This window comes from Montipora foliosa, chromosome 8, assembly GCF_036669935.1.
Source record: "Montipora foliosa isolate CH-2021 chromosome 8, ASM3666993v2, whole genome shotgun sequence".
In the NCBI taxonomy this organism is placed as follows: Eukaryota; Metazoa; Cnidaria; class Anthozoa; order Scleractinia; family Acroporidae; genus Montipora; species Montipora foliosa.
Window position 1 is genome coordinate 6,688,469 of NC_090876.1, and position 26,901 is coordinate 6,715,369.

A 26,901-nucleotide genomic window follows, 5' to 3' on the forward strand; every position below is an offset into this window, starting at 1 on the left:
TTCCCTTCCCCCCTCAAATAGTTAACGGTCAGAGTCGCGATTGTGCTAGCATTACCTCCACCAATGGATCTGAAAAGAGCTCTGAGCAGCAGGAAGTAGTTGTAGGGCTCTTTGGAAGTACATGCAAGTTCCATGGAGCGGTTTACAATCTCATGTAAATGGGGCTGAGAAAGAACAAACAAGTTCATCAGACTACACACATGGCCTCGAGCATTCAGTTATGCATTAAGTGTAACAGCAAAGAACTGTTTGGCAAAATTAAAAAACAAATAATTTAATTATTTATTAGCAAGTGTAATTAACAATAAATTATTGTAATTTTTGCACCAAATTACTTCAGTTTTTTCTAAAATGCTCCTGTGATAAACCCCTACTCCTCATCCACAAGTCTAAAATTGCCTTAAGTTAGCAGCCTCCCTTCATACCCAGAAGAAGAACAATTTGTTACCCACCTTCAACATCTGTTCATTTTCTGATGCAAACAAAGATACTGAACCAAACACAAGCTTGAATAGCTTCAGATAAAGGTTAGAACGCTCCATGTTGGCTGCCAATAGCAAAGAAAAACTCTGATCAGAAAAACCATCCAAACACATACAACAGAGAAATTTGTATGGTATGGTATGGTATCAATAAAAATTATCCTAATGTACATGTACATGTGTGTGTCATCCTTTAAGTGTGAAAAGCATTATTTTGGTTTCTGAAAACTATTATAATATTATTACATGTATGTCACTCACTTCCCATTTCATCCAGTCTGTCCAACAGGAATCGCACCAGGATTGTTGCAAATGTTGCTGAAGTGTTTGGATTGGCCAGAAATGAATTAGGGATAATCTAACAGAAAAGGTGAATGAATTCAATACCTACAAATTAAAACTAACGCATTTAAAATGGTGTACAGTTCTCTATAATTAATACAATCACAAACTTCACTGCAAACACTGCAAACCTAAAAATATACTACCACAATATAAAACATGTTTGGCTGAATTTATAGACTTACAATGTATATAAGAAGCCATACTTCTATTGAGCTTATAAATTCTCAACAATTTTGTTGAATTCCTGTTCAATGTGAAACATCAAGTTTAGATCCTTTATCTCAAACTCTCACCTGAAGGGCATAATTTGTGTGAATCCTTTCCACCAAGTACTGAAAAAATTCAAAATAAATGTTAGTAAATCACTTGTGACATTCTCAACTAATGGAGTTGCACTCTTAATGGAAAAGACTCATATTGAAAGCTGCAATATTTTAGAAAGCTGACAAACCTTGATACTGGCAGTGAAAACCTCTTTGAAAGTTGATGTGTTCATCATGGTAAACTAATTAAAAAATTACAAGGAAAATAATAGATTAAAATTGTTACTATAATGCCAGCCAAGAAACAGCGTGAATGTAACATCTCCCTTGAATCAGATGATCCCATCATTTGATTGGGTCATGGATGTTTAGCTGTTAGCCAAAGGGAGGAACTGAACTTACAACTCCAGCAAAATGTTCCAATATTTCCTTTTCTTCCTTCATTCTCACTTGTTGTGAGCTGCAAAATAAGAACAAGTTTTAAACAAAATGAAAAGTACATTTACTTTTCAATGTCTCACACAGCCCATGGTACATGCAAGAGACAGATACATGTGGGATAACTTCGTAAAAACCTTACCTGGGGGGTCTGAGGTAATACTGTCCTGTTTGTGGGCTCACTGAAACTTGATAAATATCTAGTGCCTGCAATGCTAAAGAAGGATGAAAGATGTCATGATGATTTTAATGATATGACAATTATTATGATGATGGTAAATGTGATTCTGATCCTGATGATGATGATGATGATGATGATGATAATGATTCTAAAGGCGATGATACTGAAAATGACACTGCTGTAGATGGCAACCACAGATATAGAGATGATGATCTTAAATTCTCATACATGTATGTACAGTCATGTACCTGTAGTTGTAGTTCAAAGTTGAGTCAAAAATTCATTTTCTTTTTAACAGGCCATTGATCAGAATTGTCTTTTACCATGACTATTATTACATGTACAACTAAATGACAGACCATGCATTATTTTTGGGTTCCTTCTGCAGCTACTGGAGCACAGATTACATAAAACAAAACAAACAAAAGACAGAAAACAAAACAATTCCACCTTAAGACTAATCCCAAGTGACCAAAAATACAATGCTATCCGCTACATGCAGATAGACCCTATTTTTGTAACAGATGGGTCATGAAAGACATTCACGCTGTGTTAATGTCTTACCATATTTTAGGAGCCTCGTAAACAGATTAGTTTCCCATGGAAGGAAAGTTTTGTTGGCTTGGGCAGAAGATGGAGCATTAACATCACCTGTTGTGTAAAGAATGACATCACCAGAGTAAATTCATTATACTGATGACAAAGCAAGCCTGACCTTTATCTTCCTTGTCAAAAAATAGTGGAAATACTACAGTGTATAACATTTTTAGTTACAAATTAAGCTGTCCACATTGGTATGTTATGATTTAAATTTTTTCCTGGTTCAAGATTTTCTAAACCAGTTCAATTTTGATTTTCCTTTGCTTTCGAATATGGTAATGAAAATTAGACAAAGACCAAAATTGAACTGATTTGAAAAATTTTAAACCAAGAAAAAAATTGAACCAAAACATAATATACAGTACATGTACAAATAAAGAATGTCTGGTGCATCAAGACTGAACAGTAATGAACAGCAATGAATTTAACTGCATACTTCCTGAAACTTTACATGACCCAGCTCCCCACGTTATCGTCTTGACTCCACATACTAATGTCTTAACCATGCTGCGGCAATCAGGAACAGAAAAGGTATTCGTTGGGCTTGGTCCAGCTGGAATCAAACAAAAATAGCTCAAGTCACAATAAGCATTCACCAAGGACTATTTAAGTGAGTCAGGCTACTTAGTCAAGTGCTGGGACCTCATTCAAAATCAAACTCAAACTCAAACTCAGTGGTAGTTACCTTTGTTCAATATGCATTATTATTATAATTATGGCTAGTGTTTCTGTCCGATATAATGCACGCCATGATTTGTTAAGAGCAGCTACAGTACAGCCCAAAAATAATGCACACGCAAGTGACGCAAGAATGCATAAATGGTAGTTGTCTTGTTGCGAGTTATGTATACTGTATCACCTTCTTTCTGAGATGTTGCCACAAAGACATTCTTGCGGTCCAAATTTCTTAACGGAAAGAAGTTCTTGCTGTGTCAACTTCTAACCACAAAGAAGTTCTTGCAGCTGTATTAAGTCTCACTCCTTGGAGTCAATAGATTAACCCATTAATTTTGCCGTGCATGCCCTTGTGATCATGAATTAATTCATCTGGTGATGGACAGAGTGAAAGGTGTGAGAGGGTTGCTTTAACAACATTTCACTAGTGCTGGCCCATGCACTGTACCTGTAACTCATAACAAGGGAGTGAGAAGTGGTCCTTATCTTAGTATGTAAAACAAAAACTTACCCGAAGAAGCAGTTACTTTCTGAAAGGAAAACAGCAGCATGGATCAGTATTTTGTTAAAACAATATGTACTTTTCAGGATGTTTCTTACATGTAAGTCACAAAGTGATGGTAATTATTTTTGTTTTTATTGACAAAGCATTTAACACTGGTAATGGACCAAATTAACTCAAACCAAGGAATTCTGGCTTTTTAATAAGCTAAGAATAGGAATACTCAGTGCTTCCAGGAAGAGTGGAAGCCCAATATACATGTAATTGACAATTCATACATGGCACCATGATCCAGAAATTAATATTATTAATAGAGCTGGTCTAAAACACTAGTGGGAGAGAGGAGTTTTCACCACTGCATCATCCCAACATCCCCCAAAAACAAAAAGTGAGGATCATCCCGTTCACCTTTGTTTGGTCATGATCTGGCTTCTCTAAGGATTGCAGTTCTCCTGGTGGACCTGTGCTGGTTGCACTGGAAGTGGAGGATGCTGGTGGAACTGTGCTGGTTGACACAGATGCAGTTCCTGTGGTAGAACCTCCACTGGTTTGCTGGGATGACTGTTGTTGGGCTTGCAGTTCACTCATTTGAGGACTGTGAAAAATTAAATAACCAGTTCTTCTTTATCTACAGCTGTATTTCGTTCAATAAAAGACCCAATATACATTGTCAAGACAACTAAACAGTCTTGTTTTATAACTAAAGAGTACAAGTACCATCTGTTGAAGATAGCTGGTACATGATGCTTGGCAATTGACTGGAATTTCCTCACAAACACCTCCAACATCCTCATGAGAATTTCACGGCCCTGCAAGAAGGATCAACGTTCATTTTAAGTTAAATACAATCCCCATTTGATGCATGTACAACAGAAAAGGAAATTCACAAGAATAAAAAGCAATACCAATAATGCATGTACTTAAATGTATTATTGGCTGGGCTTTTTCTCTTTCTCTACATTATTTACAGTGTATATTGCAACAGCAAGAAAACACTCACTGTTCCCTGTTCGTCACTTTTCTGCCTGATACACTCCACCAGATTCAACAGGAGCTAGAAATTTTACAAGAACAGCAGTATACCTGTAAGTATTTATCCAATGCCTATGAAGAATAGACATACGTTCATGAACATGGAAGGATTGCAAAAAAGACAATTAAGGATGGGCTAGGAGAAAGGTTTAATGGATTCATGCCAAACACAATCATACTCTAGAATCACTTAGTAACCACAGCCTTTACTATTGTTTGCATGCCTCTGTTTTAGATGCATTGTGACCCTAATCTGTTTGCATTTGTAACTCTCTTAACTCATTCTTAACATAAAAAAGAGAAAAAATAATGCAGGTTACTAAAATTTTGTATTGATCCCGTGAAGTGGATAAAATTAATTTAAAATATTAATCACTTTAATTATGTAAGTTATTTTTTGCTCAGTTTAAAAATTACAAGTGATAAAGTTCTGGTTATAAATTATAATTGGTGATACACATGTGAGTGTTTCGGCTTTAAAACTGCCCCCATAATTATTAGTCAAGATCAGTTTATCAATCAATTGGAGTGTTATGGCTGAAAATATGACAGCAATAGCGGTTAAAATTCTAATGAGAACCCTGTACTTTTATGAAGATGCATACATGCAACATACTTTGCAGGACATGGTTTGTATGCTAACAGGAAGCGAGTCATCATGTACATTCTTAGAAAACATGTGGACTGCAAGTGACAGGTGTGGCAGTGGAAGATGAGTGCGCACATGGTGTACCAAGTCAGCCAGGGTGCTGTAAGCCAAAGGTCGCAGTGATTCCTTGGTTGTCCAGCCCTTTCCAATTAAAACTTCTTCATCAAACAACTGGTCAATGTGAGGGACAAATCCTTTATAAAAACAATTTGGAAAAGTAAAAATTTTTGTAACAGGAACAGCACTAGAACTCACTGACTCAAGTGACTGCCATCTTTTCATTTTTACTTTCATATTAATTAATTTTGTGGTCCAGTCATTTCTCTCAATGCCAAACATCTTGTAAATATGACCAATGTACTTCTTTGGTGCAGTTTGCTTAAATACATGTAATTCCCTGTCCAGAGCCTTTAACAAAAAAAGATCAATCTTCACAAAAACTGTAAATTCTATTGCCTAACCAAAATCATTATCCTAGGCCTCTCTGAACATGTCCATATCATTTAAACAGAAATTTCTACATGAACATGTATGTGATATCTTCAGATTAATGCACTCTACAACAGGCCAGACTTGATCACTGACAATATTATTTGGGTTTTTAAGATAATAATAATACAATGTAATAATAATAATAATAATAATAATAATAATAATAATAATAATAATAATAATAATAACAATAATAGTAGTAGTAGTAGTCATGGAAGGTTTCTATGCAGCTTCCCTTAATCCTAAAACATCTATTATGTCCATCCCTACTGAAAAGAACACTTCAGTTAAAGTTACTGAAAAGCTGTCAAAATATAAAGACGTCGAAATCGAGATTGAGCGAATGTGGGGGATGAAGGCCACAACAATCCCAGTTGTGATTGGAACGCTGGGACTAATAAAAAAGGACTTGGAGAAATACACCAAACAAATCCCGGGTAACATCAAAATTTGTGAACTACAGAAGATTGCACTGCTAGGAACATCTCGCATCCTAAGAAAGACACTCTCCATCAAGTAAGATAGACTTCTACCTCATTTTAGCCCTAGGCCCAAGGAATGGCCATGGGCCCGGCTATTGTGTTGTAAATCGGCATAGAAGTAAAAGGAGATAGAATAATAATAATAATTGTTATTATTGTTGTTAATAATAATAATAATAATAATAATAATTATTATTATTATTATATTATTATTATTATTATTATTATTATTATTATTATTATTATTATTATTATTATTATTATTATTATTATTATTATTATTATTATTATTATCGTAATGTTCTGAGGCAGGACCTACAACAATCTTCCGTCCTTTCCAAGAAGATAAAAAGACACTTTACAATTACCTGTACTTCGGAAAACATCATTACACAACAGCACCTTATCAGTAATTTGAAGACACCTTGAGCATCAATTCAGTCACATGTTCATGTAAGAGTTCAACCCATGACCACATAAGATGTCAGAACCCAAGTGCTTAAAACACCAGGCATACAATACTAATAAGATACATGTAAACTTATTGTGGAATTATTTGTATCGTCGCTTTACTTAACTGTTCCTAAGATCAGTAGCAAGAATGTGCCTAGCAGCAATTAGTAACTCCTTCCTTAGATGAGCAACTTCTTGCGGACAGTACCGAAGAAGTCCCAACATTCCGCCAACCATGTTTTGTGAATAGGTGTTGACCATGTCTTGGTAAATCCTGATGATGTACGCTAAGAATGACAGTGTCTTGATCTGCGCTGCTACGAAGTCCACATATACTTCTTTGTTGAAAGCTGGGGATTTTCTTAGGGATGACAGTATTCAGAGATATTAGATACTTTAAAAAATAATGCCAGTAGGCTAGTCTAGTATGGATTTTCAAGCTTCTTGAAACAATACAATACAGCAGAGGTGTTAACTAAGGGACAACAGTTGTACTAAGAACAACTTTAGCTAATTGTGATCATTAAAGATTATGGAACAGGGACATCTGGATTTTAACTCAAATCCTAACCAATCGCCTTGACTGCCTTGAATAACTTCATGTGTGTACTTACACGAATCATCAGAACTATGTGCATAGTACATGCAATTACCAAACTTAGCAATTTTTAAGTTTAACTTGAGGTGAAACCTAAGGAGCCCAAAAAGGCTTGTTCTTGATAATTTTTGCTAAGTCATCTTTTCTGAATTAGTATTATAGTGATTTTTTGTTTCAGTTGTGGTGCATTAACACTGAGAGTTACAAGTTTTTTGACAAAGGATGTGCCATTAAATTTTCTCACTCTCATCGTTGTTCGTAGCCGTGATGCTAAGATACCCGTTTCATTTGTTACTCGTTGGGGTGTCTCGGTTCTTCTTAGCACAGTTTTTAAGGTCAGGTTTCGTCCAAACGACTATAATTTTTTAAGAGCCGTTTGCGCTAACCCGTGAAATCATAGCAACAGAAACAAAACATTGACCCACTTGCGAAAAATTTTTTTCAAGCCGTGTAAAATATTCGACCACTTGTGTAGGATTTCTGAGAACCTGTTTGGTCGCGCAGTGCCACTCGTTCACTCGACTTGTCCAAGCCGTGAGCAACCCGTGAGGGAGCCGTGTGAAAAACATGTTTGCCGGAAAGTCGTTAGTGTACGTACGTTTTCCCATGAGAGGTCACCTTTTTGTTAAAAGATCCTACCTGGCTGTAAGAGATGGCTGAAGAATGATGGTGTTCATAATCAGAGGAATAAAATCAGCTACAACACTGTGAACATTCTGTTTGTAAAGCTATATCAAAGAGAGCAACCAAAGGCCAATGGTAAGACAGTAATTTTACTTCACACATTCAGCACTTCTGTAACTGTTACAAAATGTTATTGATCCATCAGTCTACAATATACATCTACCATGTAACCAACAACGTCACCACTGACAACTCAATTAGTGAAAGCAATAATTATGTACTGAGTTAGGATTCTAATTTTTTAAGTAACTAAAACTAGAGTGTTGGACAAACCAACAGTTACAACTAACTGAATTTAGCCCACACATAATCAAAGTGGGAGGTGACAAAACACCAGCCTGACTTCCGAAGTTGTACAGCACGGGGTACTCCTACATGTTCATAATGTAACTGTACAAATAATATGACCAACCGGACTCCAGTAAACAGGTCAGAACCAGTGTTATCCCCTCGGCATGCCGTGCAGTGACACCACAATGGGTTGAGAATGACCTACCTGATACATTAGAACAACAATGATTGGCAACTCAGCCAAAACTTTAAGTGAGTTCACTGCCTTGGGAATTGTCGTCTGCAGAAAAACAGAGAACAAGAGACAGCATAAAATGGAGTTTAAGAATGTACACTGGAAAAGATAAATCTGTGTGTTAACATTCATCATCACTATCAAAATCACTAATGTATTGTACATGTAGATGGGTTTTCAGTACACCTTGACTGTACTTACATGTACTACGAGAAAGGAAACATCAAGAGCCTACAAATACTGCCAGGAGCATCAGATCGCCAAAGAGAGAAACAAACTCTCTTTCCATTAAAAGAAATGGAACAAACTCCTGTCTCAAGAACATCACATCCAGTTCCCATTTTAATCTTAACAGACCTGTTTAATATCAAGTAACCTACTTTTCTCCCTGGAGCTATTTACCACTTCAAAATATTGACATTTCTAGAACAAGGTTATGTGACATGCAGTGTTATTAGTATTGTAAATTATAGTTCAAGTATTGTACAAAATAACATCAGTACAAGTCTTGCCCCAGTATGTTTTGTGTGTTTGTGAGTGTGTCTTTATTTTCTTCCTGTAATGTCTTGTAAATGCTTTTGCAGTAAAAAAGAGCATATAAATAGAGCCAAAACCATTATTTTGTCCTCAGGTATGTGAAGGGTGTGTCCATTACAAAATTTTATTGATCAATGAGAGTTTGTATAAAAAATTATACAAACTCATTGATCAATAGCTGTGTTTAGATGAGAGTACAGTCATGTATGTAAACATGACTATGACATCACACTAATTTTGATTAGTTATGTGTTGTTAGACGCACGTTTTGATTGGCTGGTAGGAAATCTGAGTGTCTATCAAGAAAATCTGTTCCAATCAAGAAGTAAAAAAACAGTATTTTCCTTCATTACTTTGCCGAATTATTTTTTGGAAATATTTTATAAAAGCAATAGAGGACTTTCTTCTGTGTTTACATACATTGTACCCTCATCTAAAGAGAATTCTCGACAGTTATGCAAACCCTCAAAGAACCCAACTCCCCTTGTCTTTAGATGAGGCTACGCATAAACATGGAAAAAGTCCTCTATTGCTCTGACAACAAAAAAGTCTAAACAACTTTTGAATTAATTAATGCACCAACCTGTTGTCCACTCTTTCCACTCCCAACATCGCCAGTATTCAAGGGGGAGGTAGTGGATGCAGCTGCCCCACTCATCCCTGGAGTGGATGCAGTGGGCGTTGTGGCAGTATTGCCCTCTGAGGGTAGGAAACCAGTGGCTGATATCGGTACTACATCAAAGAATTGTTTCTGGCAAAAAAGACAGTGACTTGATACATGTAATATCCATCATAAATAAATGACCCACAAGGTAGGTGCACATGTCTTTTTATTTAAAATTATTGAGAAAATCCAGGAGATTATACAGGAGATTATCTCTCCTGTCCTGCCCTTCTATTAAGTCAATAAGCAAATAGGACACAACGCGTGAAATTCTTGCAATTCTAAGCTGTCATCTCAGGAAATGAAATTTAAACTTTCAGCCACTACATATTGATATGGTGTAGTATTAATAATTTTCTCTTTTATAGGGTATATAGAAGGCTGAACGTGCAAACAGATTCAATTCATGCTAGTATTATATGTCTACAATCTTGGACAGAATTGTTGAGAAAACTCTGCTTTTGGACAAAACTCCGATCACGAGTATGAAAAATAAGCTCTCTTTTTGCCCCCACCCCCCCCCCCCCTGATCAATGTTGCTAGACGAAACAAAGCATGTCGAACCTGGGCTTATCAACATTGGTTGTAGGGGGGAGGGGGATCGCTAATAATGTGCGATATTGAGGACGTAGTGCGCACAATAACCCCTGTTTTTAATATTCTCAACCCTTTTTGTCCAAGATTGTAGCTCTTCTTCACTTATACAAATTTGGAGAATTTTATATCTTTTATGAACTTGCATTATTCATTTCGAACTCCTTGATAACGGCATCATGAGGTCCCCGAAATGATGGAAATTTAACATTTATAATGATATCGCTAGTTTTGCTTGTCAACGTCTCGCAAAATCATTATAAATAAGACTTTTCATAATGTACGTGTAGTTGGGTTTTTGTTCTGAGATAACAGCTTTCTCAACAAATTGACCCTTCTCTTCACAAGAATAGCACTGGAAGATTTCACTCTGTTTAATGCCAGATTATTTTACTTGTCAATGAGGGCCAGTAAGGGGCTAAAAAAATTACCGGTAACAACATCTTCGTCCACTATTACTCTTACTATTACTATACTAGAAGCTGGTCCTAGCCCTGACTGTTTAAAGTGAGACAGAGTTCCTGCTACTCAGCTATCTTCGCCTCTAACCCCCCCCCCCTCCCCCCTCCCTCACATTTTTAGGGTCAAACGGTTAATTTCATACCACATTTGTTGGCAAGTCTTTGTAGATTGTCTTCACAAACTGCAAAAAATGCTGTATCTGTGGAACAGGGTTGTAGAAAAAAAGATAAACTGAACTGTTAAAACCACATTAGAAAGTGCTAAAACCAAACTTAGATTCACATCTGATGACATAATAAGATCGTAAACTCATAAAGTTCCAGTGTAAAATAAAGTCAGGTATACCTCAGATTGCAAAGGAGGGCGGAACTGCTTGTGAAGCTCAATAATTATTCTTAAACACACCAAGACATTTTCTTCATTTTCAATCTGCACAAATAAAGTAATGGTGATAATATTAATATTTTAGTAAAGGATGTTTTCATTGAAAAGATTTAACATTTTATTGAAAGACAGGAACTCATGAAAAGTTACCTAAAAATATATATTTTTTTACTATAATCAAGTTATAGATGTAATTACCTCAAGGAGATAAAACATCAGAGAAAGTATGGACTGCAAAAAAGGAAATAAAACAATAATTAATAATACAACATTCACTGGCCAATTTTCTGGTAATCATTAATAATCTTATCTAATGTTCATTCCTCTGCGAAAAGAAGACAAGGAAAGCTCAAATTTTACGGAACAGAAATGGTTTAAATACATGTACAGCACACATGTACTCTTCAGCTGCAAGACCAGCTACACTCTTTGACAGTGCATAGCTATAAAAGTCCCAAGTTTACTTAGCATTTCTCAGCCATCAAATACCCATGTTTGTCAATAGGCCGTAATGCTTCAAAACAACCTAATTAGTCCCACACTATTGAAACCCTTTACTGTTCTGTTCAACACTCATCACATGCTTCTGATCAGATGTCTTTATCTGGTTATTGAGCAAAACAAATGTGATGCATTCTAATTCAATGAAGGTACTGTACATTGGAAAGGATAACCAAGTCTTTCTCTGATATAATTATTTTATTTATTTCACTTCACCGGGAAATGAGGCCTCAAATGTTCATTGGTTGGAATACGATGAAGAATCTCAAGCAAGAGTTTCCTCAGTTGCTGCAATGACAAAAAAACAAACAGCATTGGGTCAAATGAGACTTACAGTAATATCAATTCTACTAAATTACTTTTTATTACATATAAAGTTATGGTGATAAAGATCATTTTAATTTCATTATAAGTTGAAAACATTCATACTATTCATACTATTTCATTTAGTAATGTTGTTGAAGCCGGTTCCCTTGAACTTTTTAAATGTAAACTCAAATCCTTTTTAAAGTTATAATTTTTATTGTTTGTCTGTTTTTTTTAGGAGAGTTTTATTCATAGGGTTAACCTCTAGACTCTCCCTTTCAAATTCAATTCAATTCATGTATAGTTATTATGAGTTTGAATAAACATGTATGTATACTGTATGCTTATTTTCTTTGGCTTAGTAAAATAATATTATTACTTTTTTTTAATTTGTTACCTGTGCTGGAACTTCAGAAACAAACTGGGGCTCCCCTGAATAAAAACATGCAGATAAAATAAAAAAATTAATTAATGTGTCACAATCACCACAAAATTAAACCAATTGGCATTTCTTTTTTTTTTTGAGAACTGTACAATAAGCAAGCCAGCAAGTCATGCAAGTCAATGTACATGTACGAGCTATGTGAGTCACGTCGCAGTTAATGAAAGCTAAGCATTTTAAAGTGCATGCTTAGACTTAAGTACTGTTTATCAGCGCTATTTCAAATGGGAGCTTAGACTTAAATGCAGGTCAACATCCAAGCCATGCAAGCTACAATGTATGAGAGTCAACATGCATGACTCACAAGACTCCCATGGCCCAGTGGTTAGAGCGCTTGCCTTGAGATCCGGAGATCCCGGGTTCAAGACCCGCTCTGACCACTCGTTGAATTTGATCCTGGTAGTCCCTGGTTCAACTTCCCAGCTGCACTTGTAAAATAGCCAACTGGTTTGCCTCCAGCCAGTTGGGATTCTTAACAGTTGTTGTTGTTCTGTTCTGTCGTTTCGTTGCGTTTCACTGGCCCTGAAAAGCCCATATGGGGAGCGGTCAATTAAGTATGTATTGTATTGTATTGGCTCGCTGGCTTGCAGTTTGTTGAGACCTGACTTTTTACCTTCCTTTAGATACTTGAGAAATCTTGGTACTGAATGCTCCAGAAACGCTGAATAACTTGATGACTGAACGATACTCTGTTTAAATAATTTGAGTTAAAAAATTAATATTTATTTTTTTCATTGATGGAAAGTCCATTTGAATAATTATAATTATATTCCAACCACGTACATGTACGGGTATATGTTATGGCTCAAATTAAATTTAAATTCAAATCAGTTCAATTGTGCCGTTTTCTTTGTCTAATATTCATTATCCAAAAGAGAAATCATAATTAAGCTTGTTTGAAAATTTTTGAACAAAATAATATAACATTGAACCATACAAGTACATGTAAGAATAAATTATACAGTATGCATACATGCATGCACAGAGTGCGCTCACACATACTTTTGCTATGGGAAAGAGAGTATTGTCAATATCAATAATAATTATTATTATCAGTCTTTGGATAGATTTCTGGGGATATCATTAATTAAGAGGTTGGTTATTAGTAATCATTCTGATAAATAAATAAAAATTAATAATAAAATAAATATAATAGTAAAAAGTATGTCTCACAATGTACATGTAGTCAGTTAAGTTGTAGATTGCGACAGTTTGACTGCTTACTGCAAAATATCAAACAAGCCCCACCCATGAATACAATGCCTGATCCTGCACCCTGGCCAGTTGATACCCATAGAAACTTCAAGGTTGATGAGGTAACAGCAATCGTATCAGCTGTTGTAGAATGCAAGATGGCCACCAACATCCCAAGTCATCAAGCCTCCTACCAAGTTCCTACGACCTGGCTGCCCATGTGTATGACAAAACGAGGAAAGTCATAAGGCAAGGTGAGTACATTGAACTTTATAATGTATCACTGCTCCCTGAAAACGCCACTACCTCTCTCAACACAACCGAGCTCCTTATGGTAACCTTATCTCCCCAACCATTTTTCAGGCCACAGAAAAGCTAAGAATGAGCGGATAGATCTATTCTTTTGACCATTGGCTAACTCCCTTTTCTTTGTACTCAACAGTCCTTTTAGGGGCATTCCAGCACCAGGTTGTGGACATGTTCGCATTATCTCAACATTCTCCAGTTGGCCCATGAAACATTTTTTAGGCCTTGCCTGGCTGGCATACAGTGTATGTACACTATATGACTTGGATTTCAGAGGTAGAGCTGCAAGGGACCATACCCTGTCCTGGGAGGCTATTTACTGCCAACTGTATCTATAAAAATTCACTGGTATGTCCAGTTAAGCCTGTGGAGGGGCTGATCATATCTGAAGCTTGCCCCATCTCTTCCCACATGGACAGCCCGTCCCCATCTGGGGACTACTGCTGCAATTACATGTATTAACTTTAAGCATTGTTTCCAGGTTCTCTTGGGACTTACAATGGCCCCAAGAGAAAACAAAAACCATACTTATGCAAAATTTGGGGGGACAAACAAAGAGTATTATGGTATTTTCCAAAGTGGCCCATTAACTTCCTGCCTCCATGGCCAGTTATCACACCCCTACACAGAACCTGGCACCTTCACTCCATAGAAGTGATAGAGACAGTGAACATTCATGTTTGTCAATTTACTTGCCAAATACTGAACTCTCCTAGCCAGGCTTTACCAGCGACCTATGTCATTGATATTAATATCCATGCAATTTTTCTCAATGCTGCATTTGCACCATCCTGGTTGGGGCAACTGTTTTTAGTTTTTAGCCTCAGTGAGGAAGGATTCTGTTCCACAACCATGGGGATAAGTTTTGATGGCACCAACCCTTTAGTCCCACGCTGGAGCAATGCCAGGGTTGCCCTAGCTTGGGTGAGAAACGGTGGCACGTCCCTTCCCCTTGCTGGTTCAATCTTTTAGGAGTTTGGCATAGGTACACGCCGCTCAGGGCAGCTTGGGTTCTGGACTACACTTCATCTACGGCCTCTTTCCTCCAAACAATACTGCGTCTTCAATTGTGTGCGATAATAATGGTTTCTTATCCTAACTTAAGCAGGGTGATCATTGAAAGATAAAAATGTTAGGATAAAAACTTTGCCCAATTAGATTGCACATCAAACCATAAATGAACACTATTCAAAAGTTTGCAGATGAAAAAATTATCCAAACAGCAGGGTATTTTGTAAATATATCAGCAGTCGTACATAATATAGTCAACAAACCTCAAAGTTTTCACTGATTTCTTGTGCAGCCTTTAATTTTTTTTCCTCAGCTGTGGATGAAGAAAATGAAGTTCTACACACATCAGTGATACAAATTCACTTTGTTTTGGGGCATTAAGGTACTAAGCTATACAAAGGTGTTACTTCAGTAAGGTACAGTGAAAGTGAAAGAACTCAAATCTCTTCTTTTGAAGGACCCTAAATTATCCTTTAAATCACATGTTTACCCGGTCAATGAAGAAGATAAAAAATGCTCGAATGAGAGCAAGCATGAAAAAATTAGCAAGCTCTCAAATGTCCATAACTTAAACTTTGTGTTTGTTCAACAATTAAGTTTTCCATTGAAAAACATTACATGTACTTCAGCTGATTCATGAAAGTCTCTTTTCGTGTCAAATCATGTAAACATACATCAAAATGAAATATTCCTATCTTGCGAACTGTTTGATAACATTGACTTTTAATAGCATAACAGGTCCCTCCCGACAAACTTCTAAAGTAGCAGTTTCCTTATCACTTGGTGATGACTTTAATGAAGCCTGGATATTTTTTTCCAAAAATCAGTGAAGGATTGATCTTTTAACCACTACTCACACATGGTTGCTTCAGATAAGATGTTAGTGTAAGTTGTAAACATCTTTATGATGTTTGTAGGTCCAGCCTCCTGTGGGGATGTAACAGATGCAGGACTTGCTGAAGCCATCCCAAACTACCTGTAAAATGAAGAATCCTTTCATTGAAATTAAGGTACAGTGTGTAACGATAAAAATTGAACCAAACGTCTGGACAACGAGCACAAAGATGCTTCAATTTCTTGTTGTTGGTGTAGTCAGAGGCTGACTTTCAAAGGACTGAAGACTTAGAAACTGCAATTATTGTTTCGGACTGGCTGAAAAATTAACTCAACAGACTGCATTGAATTCTGTGCCTCGCCAAATTAATGCACGCCTGCTTATTCCACGGAAGTTGAAAGCTATCTGGCTTTGATTGGCTAAAAAATGTTCCAAATAGACAACTGAACGAATACAAAATACTTCGTCAATTACTTTCGTTCAGTCCAAATTGAAAAACAACTAAATTAACACAGGATTATCCTCTTCTCCATCTTTGCTCCCGCTCAATTTACACAGACTGGGTTGAGACCGTCCGTTTGGAGGGTCTTTTTGCGCTTGCGCAAAATATTGAAGATAAAGCGCGCGGTTACTATTCCGTGTATTGATGTGGCTTTACCTGCATGCTAGCATGCATATAGTGTACTTGGACACGAAAAATGACAAGCGTCCCACACATAACAATCTTCCAGAAGAATGCGACGGATTATCACGCAAGTGTTCCGTCAAATTGTTGCATTTTCTCTGCAAACTGACGGGTCTGGCCGGCCAGCTCTTATAAAAGGAAAGCGCCCTTAGAGTAGATGAGGGTTAACGTTGTAGAACGAGGTTAGCTTGGGATAGGTGAATAACGAGGTAATAAAGTGGCCAACTTAAGGAAGATGTGGGTAAACGAGAGATAAAGTGGTCCGCTTACAGTAGATTAGGGTAAAGGGCGTTCTTGTACGCAAACGTGGTAGAGGGATGGTCTAAATGAATCTTGGTGTGGTATACAATGCTTAAAGTTGTATATCAACCCTAAGTTGACATTCCTCCACCTCAAGTTAATTGCGTTCTACCACGTTAAACCTCACATACTCTAAGTTAACCAAGTTTACCCTCATCTAACCTCAGAAGGACACTTTATACCTCTTTGACCTTCGTCGACCCCAAGTTAACTTCCGTCTGCCATGTTAACCCTCATCTACTCTAAATTAAACACGTTCACTCTCAACTACCCTAAGTAGGCCACTGTATTATACCTCGTTTACCCTCATCTTCCCAAGGTTAACCTCATAGAACGACGTTAACTTGGGTTAGACGAAGGTCAACGAGGTAAAAAATGGTTAACTGAGGTTAGATGAGGGTAAACGCGCTTAACTTGGATTAGGTGAGGGTAAACGTGTTCAGTTCGCTTACAGTAGATGAGGGTTAATGTGCTTCTACCTCATCTTATCTGAGTTAACCACGTTTACCCTCGTGTACCCAAAGTAGGCAACTTTATACCTCCGGTTATAGTGACCTCCGGTTATAGTTATACCGACGCAGCACCACAGTTTCTTTAGAAACTACCCCTTCATTCAACTTTATACCTCGTTGACCTTAATCTACCACAAGTAAACCTCGTTCTACGAAGTTAACCCCACCTACTCTAAGATAAGAACGTTTCCCTTCATTTACCCTAAGTTGGCAGGTTTATACCCCAACTTAACCTCGTTCTAACACGTTACGGCTCATCTACCCTTTTTATTAATTAAAAAGAAAAGCCCCTTTACAGAAAGTAACCATGGATTCTACTTGAAAACTAACAAACTCAGTGGTACAAATAAAATCGAATAACGCATTCCGCAACTTAGCTAATACGTAAAAAAAAGAACAAAGACAACAACTCGTTGTTCTAGGTTTATTGAGAGACGCAATGTCATTTCCGAGAACATCATGGATAAGAAGAGGACGGGAGAGAAAACGTTTTTTTCATATACGCAGGAAAAGCCTAAAAAATAAACCGACTTTTATACAGTAAGATGAGGGAATTTTGGATGCGCGTATTGCATAGAGATGTAGAGTTTGACTTTAATGGTAAGAGGACAGGTAATTTGCAAATACAAATCTCAATATTCTCGTATTTACATCATACCGTTCCTTTGACAAGAAATTAAGAAAGACCAGTTTTTTGTTACGATGATAACTTTGTCGCGAATTTTCCATGATAAAAACTCGTTCAGAAATCAAAAGTCTACGTTAATAGCACACACCAGGGCTACTCCTTAGTATCTGGCTAGAAATCGTCTTCTTACTACTTTTTCCTCTGGCCGCGCTTCAGCCAATTTGATGAAGGCCAGTCTCGTGCTTTTCAAGTTGCCCCGTTCATGCCCATAAAGAATTCTGGGTAATCCTGCTATTCCGTGACAAAGGAAGACCCCCGATTCTCATTTTCTAGATTTGTTTTTTTTTTTTCATAAGTGTCGGGCCACCCAGTCCTACCAGCGAAATACATCATCGATTGAAATTTTTACCTTTCAAAACTTGCCCAAATTGTATCGATAGGTCCTGGAATTCGTCCACAGAAAGGCCAGAGAGACAACTTCACTCGTGAACCGCCATGTTTACAAGAAAGCATTTTAGGCGTCCCCGCAGTCTGCATGAAACCATCTCTCGCCTCTGTCTCGAGAAGACCAGACACGTACGGTTCTTACGTTACCTTTATGCCTGCAGAATCAACTCAAATCTCAATTCCTTGTAAAGACCAGGTATGGGAGAGCCAGAACATTTACGCATGCGCTGACGGGATGTTTGAACAAGAGAGAAAAATGCAGTACCTCCAGACGTGGCGCTGGAGCGTCGTACCAAACGAGTCATCCCGGGATTTCGGCCCGTGCGATCGCTTTTGGACGCAGTTGGCCCTTCGCTGCTTTCTGCTACCGACCTTGCCTCCCGGTACGGCATTGAGGGAGAGATATGTCGGCCCCTAAACCATATGTGACAAATCCCACGCCTACTCACAGCTCCAAACCGCCCTTGTCATTACAATTTAGGGTAAGATATCGACCGCCTAAATATTCAAGGCAAAAGTCATTTTATCTGCCATATGGTAAGCACTGGAGTCTCAGCTTACAAAGTGTACGCACGCGCCCTACTGAAGGTAACATACATAGATGCATAAACTTTATTTCATCTCGAATTTCAGAATAAGTACAAGAGCTGACATCTTCGAGACATGACATGACAGCTAAAATACATAGCATTTACAGAGACATGACTAAATACCTAATATTTAGAGATATGCTAATCAAAAACAAAAGCCGCTGTACAAAATGTGGCCCTGGATTCTCTTTTAAAAATAGTAAACAAAATCAGGTACTGGCGCATTCCGCAACTTAGCTAATACGTAAGAAAAAGAACCAAGACAACAACTGGTTGTTCTAGGTTTATTGAGAGACGGAATGCAATTTCCGAGAAGATCATGCATAAGAAGAGGACGGGAGAGAAAACGTGTTTTTCATATACGCAGGAAAAGCCTAAAAAATAAACCGACTTTTATACAGTAAGACGAGGGAATTTTGGATGCGCGTATTGCATAGAGATGTAGAGTTTGACTTTAAGGTTAAGAGGACAGGAAATTTGCAAATACAAATCTCAATATTCTCCTATTTACATCATACCGTTCCTTTGACAAGAAATTACGAAAGGCCAGTGTTTTGTTATGAGGATAACTTTGTCGCGAATTTTCCATGACGTCATGCCTGCAGTAGATCGGGGTTCCTTTGGTGGTTGTGTTTCCAGTCAATCGATCTCCACCACAGGTTCGACCATTTGATGTCATAGAAAAGCGTCCGCTTTTTCGCTGAATTTTTTGAAGTGAGCATGCTAAATTGTCTATTTTAAGCTGCACTAGCTGCACCAGCCAGTTCGTGCATCGCTACACCATTTGATGCCAGTAGGTTGTGCTAAAGGTGCCTGGACCGGTTCACTATTTCATGTCCCATTTTGGCTTTTGTCACTACTCCGTTCGCTTTGGCTCATGTTTATCCTCAAACTATTGGTCTCTGTTTTTTTTCTCGAGTGGGGTCCAGATTGTTTGTTAAAATCTCCCACAGCCCCGGGCCCTTAGCTTGGGCAATTCCACGCGCGAAACGTCGTTAAATTCGCGGGGGTAGGGGGTACTCGATATATCCCTGGGTGGGGAGGTGCGGCGCGGCCCCTCATACCCTGACCCTGTTTAAGACAAATATCGGTAATTTTCCTACCCATTTTAAGACAGAATTCCGATTTTTGATACCCTGTTTAGGACATTTAACCCAGTTTAAGACAAAAATTGATAAATCGATACCCTGATTAAGACAAAAAATGATAAATTCGATGCCCTGTTCAAGACAAAAATCCCGAAAAACATACCCCGGCTGGCCGCACGTCCCCATTAAGCCCTTATAATACCTTCCCCCCCCCCCCCCAGTTATTTTAAAAATTACCGCTAGCCTGCGTAGCAAGCGTTTCCGTGGGATTCTTTTCGATGTTTTGACCGAGGAAAAAATGGGGCATTCTCTTTTGCTCTTGCCCCCTTTTTTGCTCGGTTAAAACATCGAAAAGCCCGCACCTTAGTCTTTTTCTTCTGTGAAACCCCTCGGAAACGCTTGCAATGCAGGCTAAATTAAAGCAAGCAAAATTGAACATCTCCCTTGCTGTAGGTAGCATTTCTGCCATATAGGTTAACTAGATCTATGCCATTCCGGCAAACATTGCTCAACCGTAACATTTTTACCTTAGCTGTACCAATCGTAAATTGTCTGTGCTACATCTCGCAACCGACACCTCACTCTATTTCATACTCTCGTAAATTTGGTGGGAACGGCTCCATATAGATTCACCTCGGCTATCGCCCCGCCCTCGGTGGAAATTCATTTCTCCGTCCAACCTTTCTACCACTTGAAAAATCCAAGATATAGCCACGAATTATTTGTCGAAATTTGAGTTCTGAGCTTTCACCAAAATTTGTCAGCAAGAGAGAATTATGGCAAATTTTCGTTAAATATTTTCTTACTCTCAAAGCAGACAAAAAATGCTTATGACCAAAAAAGACAAGACTGCGAGCAGTTTCTATTTTCCTCTAAAATCGTTGAAACGAAGATTTCAAAATGGCCTAGACTGCCGGTACCCAAGGCATGCAGCGCATTTTATGACTGACAAGAAAGGTTCTGTTTAGCATTTCGAAGAATAGCCTCCGTGCAATCAGTTTTCAGTTGTTTGGGCGCGCGAAAAAATCACTCTATCACGCATCCAGAACGTCGAAGATGTTGCATGTTCCTCCAGGGAAACGCGTCTTGAAAACTAAAATGTGAAATGTGAAGTCCTAACATATTTTAAAAGTTAATTAAATTTCGGAGAGAAGCGGACGGATTTAAACAAGTCTAGGTAACACACTTCCTGTCACGTCTGAACGTTGCATATTTGCAAAATGAAAACTAGCTTGCAAGAAGGATTTATAACAATCTACTGTCTTTGATCACTCTCCAAGCTATGCAAATATATTATTTAACCTTGCTCCGAAAAGTAATCTCCGCGACCGAAACATGTGAGCGGATTTCGAAATCAATGAGTCCCAGTCGTGAACTTACAAAACAGTTTTGTCTGATGTGGCGTCTCCAATACAATAGAAGTAGTGTCAATTTGCAGGTCTTGAATGTCTCAGTTTAGCCAGTCAGATAGGTTTGCTCAAACCGCGCCTCATCAGTCGCTGTGCTGGCGCTTCTAGCATTTTCGTCTTGTAGCGGCAAATTGTGGGTCCATTTGTCGGTGTGTAGTGCTGAAAGGCATTTTGCACCATAAAGGACCGGCCTTGAACCAAGATGTTACCCTCCAACGCGGTTTCAACTCTTCTAATAGGCCTTTCATTATTTATTCTTGTACAAGGACAAGGTAAGCAGTGAAGATCTATAAGCATGGCATGATGGAATGTATTTTGTTCTTGATGCTCGCGTGTCCAACAAGTAGCATAATTTTTGCTTTGCATGAAGGCTTGGTAATGGTTTCCTCCTTATCATATGTGGCAGCTTGGAGCAGCGTTAAGGTCAATATTTTTTGCAAATTTCCCCGTGTATTAATCGTACCTGGCATATTGCTTGCAATTCTTCTGCTAAAGGACAAGGGGTTTTTCATTTCGGATCACACGTTTGCTCGTCTGGGGTTTATACTTAACTCTCCTTTTTGCGCAAATACCCAACAGGCTTCAAATTACTTCTGATTTAAACAGCTCCAAATAAAATCAAGGGAAAACTACATGTTATTCGTTTGAAATTGTGCTTTAGTCTGTAAACAAAGAACTTAGTGTTTTGGTTGCATTCCGGCCACCCTGAACCGACTCGTGTCACTGCGGCTTGATTTCAGACTCGACAACGAAATCTATTTGGGAACGCTTGTAAATTCGTGGATTTTTAGGAGAATTTCATAAACAAAAATCTCTGTTTAAATATGCTAACTGTCCAACACATCAGTTAAGACCTTAGTACTACTTTAGTACTTAAGGGGTGGTTTCACGAGTACGGATTGCAATGTTGTGCGCACAATTCCCGCTGCTCTAGATCATTTTTGAATGTTAAACTTATCAAAGCATTCACGAGCTTATTTCTGGCATGCAGTATGTTGGTTTGTGCGAAGAAATGGAATGACCCCTTTCATTTAATTCTCACTTAAACAAAGACCTTTTGTTTTAATCTTTATCAAGGATGCACTTTAAACCAGTATATAATTTGTAGTTTTGCGGAAAGGTAACTCTTGTGTTTTCCTTTAGATACACGTGTCGGTCTTTCGCAAAGACTCACAAAAAAGTTTGGGTTGATAAAGAAGACTAATTCCCCCACGGAAATGAACAAAATTACCACTAAGATTTTCTTTGCGCCAAGCCCGGGAATTTTAGTAAGAGATTTAGCTGATAATGCGACAAATATAAGCCAAATCTTTTAGTGTTTGAAACAGCTGAAAATATCGTGAGGTAGCTTTTCAACATCACCTCCACTCTTGCAACTGTTTTGGCAAATAAAGCACAAAAACTACTGTGTCCTCTTTTCGCGTTTCGTGATCCGAAAAATTCTAGTTGTTGAAAGGTAATATCATTCACTGATCATTGAAACTTCTTGTGGAATTTGTCTTAAGTAGCCTGGTCTTTCTTGCTTTCAAGGCGCAAGGAAAATACTTTCCGAAGCCTTTTAAGGAAAAAAAAGGGGGAAAGTGCACTAAGACAAGAGTCTAAATTTCTGAAATGAAGAAATTCTTCCTCAACTCAATAATCACGAAATATCTGTTCTCAATGGAACTTTATTTTCAGCACTTTGACATTGTGACCTTTCCATTGCGTTACACCGCAAAAGAAAGGCATATTGACCGATAGAGCAGAACTTTCGTGATAATGGGGAATTTTAGTCTCCCTTTAACCATTTTGCCCAAATTATCCTGCGCAACGCTAATTTTCCGGAAGGCGGATTATTAAAGTCTCTTGTCTGTTCTGAATAAAACTAACAAGTCTTGATTCATGTAATAACAGTGAATAAAACGGTTAGCTGGGCTGAGTTGCTGGAAACATTTTTCGCATTAACTACGCGTCAATATTTCCTTTAAAACCAAGAATTGTTTGTTTTTTGCGGCGAAGTGTATCGTTCCCCGAGGAGTTTGCCTGGCCTTATGAGGGAGTCTGGGAACAAGGCTAGTACAGGCACACGTTTTCGTTTGAAATGCATGAAGTGGCATTTTTGCCGAGAAGAGTTCCGGAAGGTTTTAAAAAGTGCAAGAAACGGCTTAAAAAACAGGTAAGAATACTGGCATAACTAGCAATAGTTAGATGTCATTCATAAACAGCTGTTCTGACAGCTGTTGTCGGCATACACAGCTGTCCATTTCACCATGCAAGTCGTACTCGCTGGAATGATTTGGAAGTTCCTCATTAATTACACCTGTCAGGCTCTATTCCGTTGTGTTTATGTCTTGGTGATGTGCTTTGTCTTACTTTCCAACGTATTAAAGTAAATAAAAGGTCCGAATCAATTAAATCCGGGTGAACCTAGTCCAATTCGATGGAACGACATCGAACGATGGAACGACGGAATTGCGGAATGCACGGAATATTCTAAAATACGGAATATATGGAATATTATTAAAACCCGGAAAAAATCGAATATTTGAACACGCAATATATGGAACATTCTAAAACACGGAATATACGGAATATTCTAAAACATGGGATTAGAGGAAAGTCTTTTAAAAAGGGATATAAATATTGCATTTTTTGCCCGAGAATAGTCTGGGTAGGATAACATAACTTTGGATGATAATTTTACATTTCCTTGCGACAAAAGACAAAAAAATGTGTTACAGAGAAGAGTTCACTCCTGGGCAATACATATGTTTCCCCGCTTCCCCATTTGTGCCTTTCGGACTATGTCAAAACATCGCAGGCGCACTTTCCTACACTTAAAAAAGGAAAAATGGAGAAAGACGATGTCTCAATTGCCTTGAAAACATAATGTACGACATGTTATCGTTTCTCTTCCAGCCTGATTTGCGAAGTCAATACCTTTTTGGAGGTATTTGTTACAAAACCTGATTCGTTCATACACGATTTCCCCAGCAGATATTGTTATGATCGGTCACAGGCATACCACCTTCTGTCATTGTTGTTGTTATCAATCTGTATAAGGATAAATACACTACTGCAGTTGCGATTTGCTCAGCAATAAAGTTTGAAAAGAAATAACTCAATGAAAGATCAAACAAAGTGTTAACCGAGTCCTTTGTTATGTTGTTTTGGTTGTTCCGAGCTGTTTTAGGCTTTATTTTTCGAGATCTTTTCTCGACCACCAGTTAGAGAGTCAAGAAAATTGACAAGGCAGGCAACACCGAGCTGCCGGCCAGTAACCTGACGTCTTGTTCAAGTGGGAACTGATGCCAAACCAGTGAAATTCTCACATTAGAAACACCAGCATCCAATCGATTTGGGATATCCTTATACCTTTGCTGAATTTGAGCTTCAGTGTAACGTGATCGTTGCCAAGCATTGCAAAGCGTTGGCAAGCCAATAGTCACGTTGCACTGATTGGTAGATTTGAATAGACTCAAATGCTTCGAATTCCTTTGATCTGGTTTCTTGCACCAATCATGTTGAGATAGCTTTATTATGGATTTCAGGATCGCCTTTCTCTGTGAATTTTCGAAAAATGATGCTCAAATTCAGCAAAGGTATGAGGACATCCTGCGAGCACATGTCGCGTGGAAATTAAGTAAAATTATCATCTGAAGTTATATTATCCTACCGACTACTCATTGACAAAAAATGCAATTTTCATATCCTTTTTTAAAAGACTTTCCTTTCATCCGGCGTTTTAGAATATTCCGTATATTTTGTGTTTTAGAATGTCCATATATTCCTTGTTTCAAAATATTCAATTTTTTCCGTGTTTTACATATACAATACACTTCGTATTTTAGAATATTCCGTGCATTCTGCAATTCCGCTGTTCCACCATTCCGTTCCATCATTCCGTCGGATAGGGTCACCTATTAATTTAAATCCTGCTTTTTCAATGTACACTGCTCATTCTAGTTGCATGGCGGCTTGTTCTGTATGTAGGCAATGCACACGGTGTCTTACACTTGCAGACCACAGACTGCAGACTAAAGACCTTTAACACCCAAACCGGCCGAAACCGGCCAGACTTGGGTGCTGTAACTTAAATACTGTTTATCAGTGCTATTTGTAAGTCTGTGGTCTGCATTCTGCACTTGTCATACACTTCACTGCACAGTGCTCATCACCTCAACGCACTTTTCCACTTGTTTATTCTCCGAAATTGTCCCAAATGTGCCGTGTTGTTTTTAGAACTTTTACTTTGTAATTTCCCTTTTTTTATTGGCTTTAAATTTGAAAGATCAGAAAAGTGGTCATGATCAATAACGGAGCAATGAAGGGAAATGGGTTCGATACTGGGTTGAAGTCACAAATTAGTTTGCATCACTGGATTCGAAAAACTATTTCAATGCAGTTTAGTTTGTGATGTCCATCAACCCGGTATCAACCCATTCTCCTTTGTTGCTTGGTTATGGATCAAAGTATGACCACTGTTCTCGTTTTTCGAAGCCAATAAAAAAAGGGAAATTTTCAATCAAAAGGTTCTCAAAGCAACAGGATGTATTTGGGACGATTTTGGAGAATAAGTGAAGTGGAAAAGTGTGTTCAGGTGATAAGCACTTTAAGGGCATCCCTTTTTTTTTGTCCGTTTCCAGTCGAGTGCTTTTCCTTATTTTAGGTCAGTTGTTCACTGTTAAACAAACAAACAAACAAACAAACAAACAATCTAAAAATGAAACAGCCTCAAGCTGCAGATCTAAAAAGTTGAGTTGCAAGGGTTTCCACCAACGCACACAGACAGAAAAGAGTGTCACGTTCACTCTGGGGTTGAAGTTGAAATTTGATATCTGTACCCAGACAAGACCAGTCTTTATATTTCAGAGGTGAAAGGTTTTTCTTTCTTTTTTTGGAAACTAAAAAGAACTCGAAACTGGTTAGTTAGATGACTGTAAATGGAACTAAAAGGGAGACGGCCTGGTCACCATGAAAGTCCCCTGGTCACCTGGGGCCTGTTTTGCGAAAGTCCCGAAACTTTACGGGTGATTTTTGGGTGTCACAATTCCCTCTGTATCTCAGGAACAGATAGGAAATTTTTGAGTCATCAAACTTCACAGTCAGTTTTCTTTTTGTTACGTTGAAAACATGTTCAAAGGTTGACTTTCCAAAACAAGCCCCTGGTCATGGGTCATGTTTATTGCATCTGGTACCAAAAGGGGGAGCCTAGCAAATTAATCTTGCAACGAAATTATGTTATGTCATATCATGATCTACATGTAACATGAGCTTCTACTTTCTAGTTAGTCTCCTAAACTTTGGCTGTGTTAAAGCTCCATACTGCTACTAGTCTAAGAAGCCTATGCACTAAATGTAAAATAACTCTCTCTCATCTGTGCGTCTTAATCATTATTATACCTGTCAACATTCCTTGCAAGAGCTGCCCCTTCTAGTGCATGAGATTCACCCAATTTCTTACAATGCTCCAACAATTTAAGATCTTAAATAATGGAAAACAGTGAAAACTGGCAAACAAGGCAACATATCTTTAATTGAAGCAAGCTAAGCAAGGGACAATCTTCACAGGCTGTGATACACTCCCCATTTTTTTTTTCATCAAGGAGCGCTGCAGTCTTATCC

At 38.0% G+C, this 26,901-nt stretch overlaps 2 protein-coding genes across 2 annotated transcripts in view; one reads left to right on the top strand and one right to left on the bottom strand.

The window, feature by feature from the left end:
- The window catches only part of LOC137967917 (transformation/transcription domain-associated protein-like), an 84,215-nt gene extending 67,993 nt beyond the window's left edge, over positions 1–16,222 (bottom strand). Inside the window, exons 1-27 of the mRNA XM_068814514.1 lie at positions 16,113–16,222; positions 15,661–15,779; positions 15,067–15,116; positions 12,906–12,981; positions 12,248–12,282; positions 11,761–11,832; positions 11,242–11,274; positions 11,005–11,088; positions 10,802–10,858; positions 9,523–9,690; positions 8,373–8,447; positions 7,832–7,920; positions 6,720–6,955; positions 5,135–5,361; positions 4,487–4,540; positions 4,204–4,295; positions 3,895–4,081; positions 3,496–3,514; positions 2,746–2,862; positions 2,274–2,360; positions 1,671–1,743; positions 1,493–1,550; positions 1,279–1,332; positions 1,121–1,159; positions 744–840; positions 453–547; positions 56–164 (exon numbers count right to left, since the gene is read on the bottom strand). Coding sequence (XP_068670615.1) covers positions 56–164; positions 453–547; positions 744–840; positions 1,121–1,159; positions 1,279–1,332; positions 1,493–1,550; positions 1,671–1,743; positions 2,274–2,360; positions 2,746–2,862; positions 3,496–3,514; positions 3,895–4,081; positions 4,204–4,295; positions 4,487–4,540; positions 5,135–5,361; positions 6,720–6,955; positions 7,832–7,920; positions 8,373–8,447; positions 9,523–9,690; positions 10,802–10,858; positions 11,005–11,088; positions 11,242–11,274; positions 11,761–11,832; positions 12,248–12,282; positions 12,906–12,981; positions 15,067–15,116; positions 15,661–15,769 — 2,392 coding nt within the window. The 5' untranslated portion in view covers positions 15,770–15,779; positions 16,113–16,222. The remainder of the gene's footprint in view (positions 1–55; positions 165–452; positions 548–743; positions 841–1,120; positions 1,160–1,278; positions 1,333–1,492; positions 1,551–1,670; positions 1,744–2,273; positions 2,361–2,745; positions 2,863–3,495; positions 3,515–3,894; positions 4,082–4,203; positions 4,296–4,486; positions 4,541–5,134; positions 5,362–6,719; positions 6,956–7,831; positions 7,921–8,372; positions 8,448–9,522; positions 9,691–10,801; positions 10,859–11,004; positions 11,089–11,241; positions 11,275–11,760; positions 11,833–12,247; positions 12,283–12,905; positions 12,982–15,066; positions 15,117–15,660; positions 15,780–16,112) is intronic.
- Positions 16,223–21,343: 5,121 nt separating this feature from the next.
- The window catches only part of LOC137967931 (collagen alpha chain-like), a 90,721-nt gene continuing 85,163 nt past the window's right edge, over positions 21,344–26,901 (top strand). Inside the window, exon 1 of the mRNA XM_068814533.1 lies at positions 21,344–21,569. Within this exon, the coding sequence (XP_068670634.1) occupies positions 21,500–21,569 (70 nt within the window). The 5' untranslated portion in view covers positions 21,344–21,499. The remainder of the gene's footprint in view (positions 21,570–26,901) is intronic.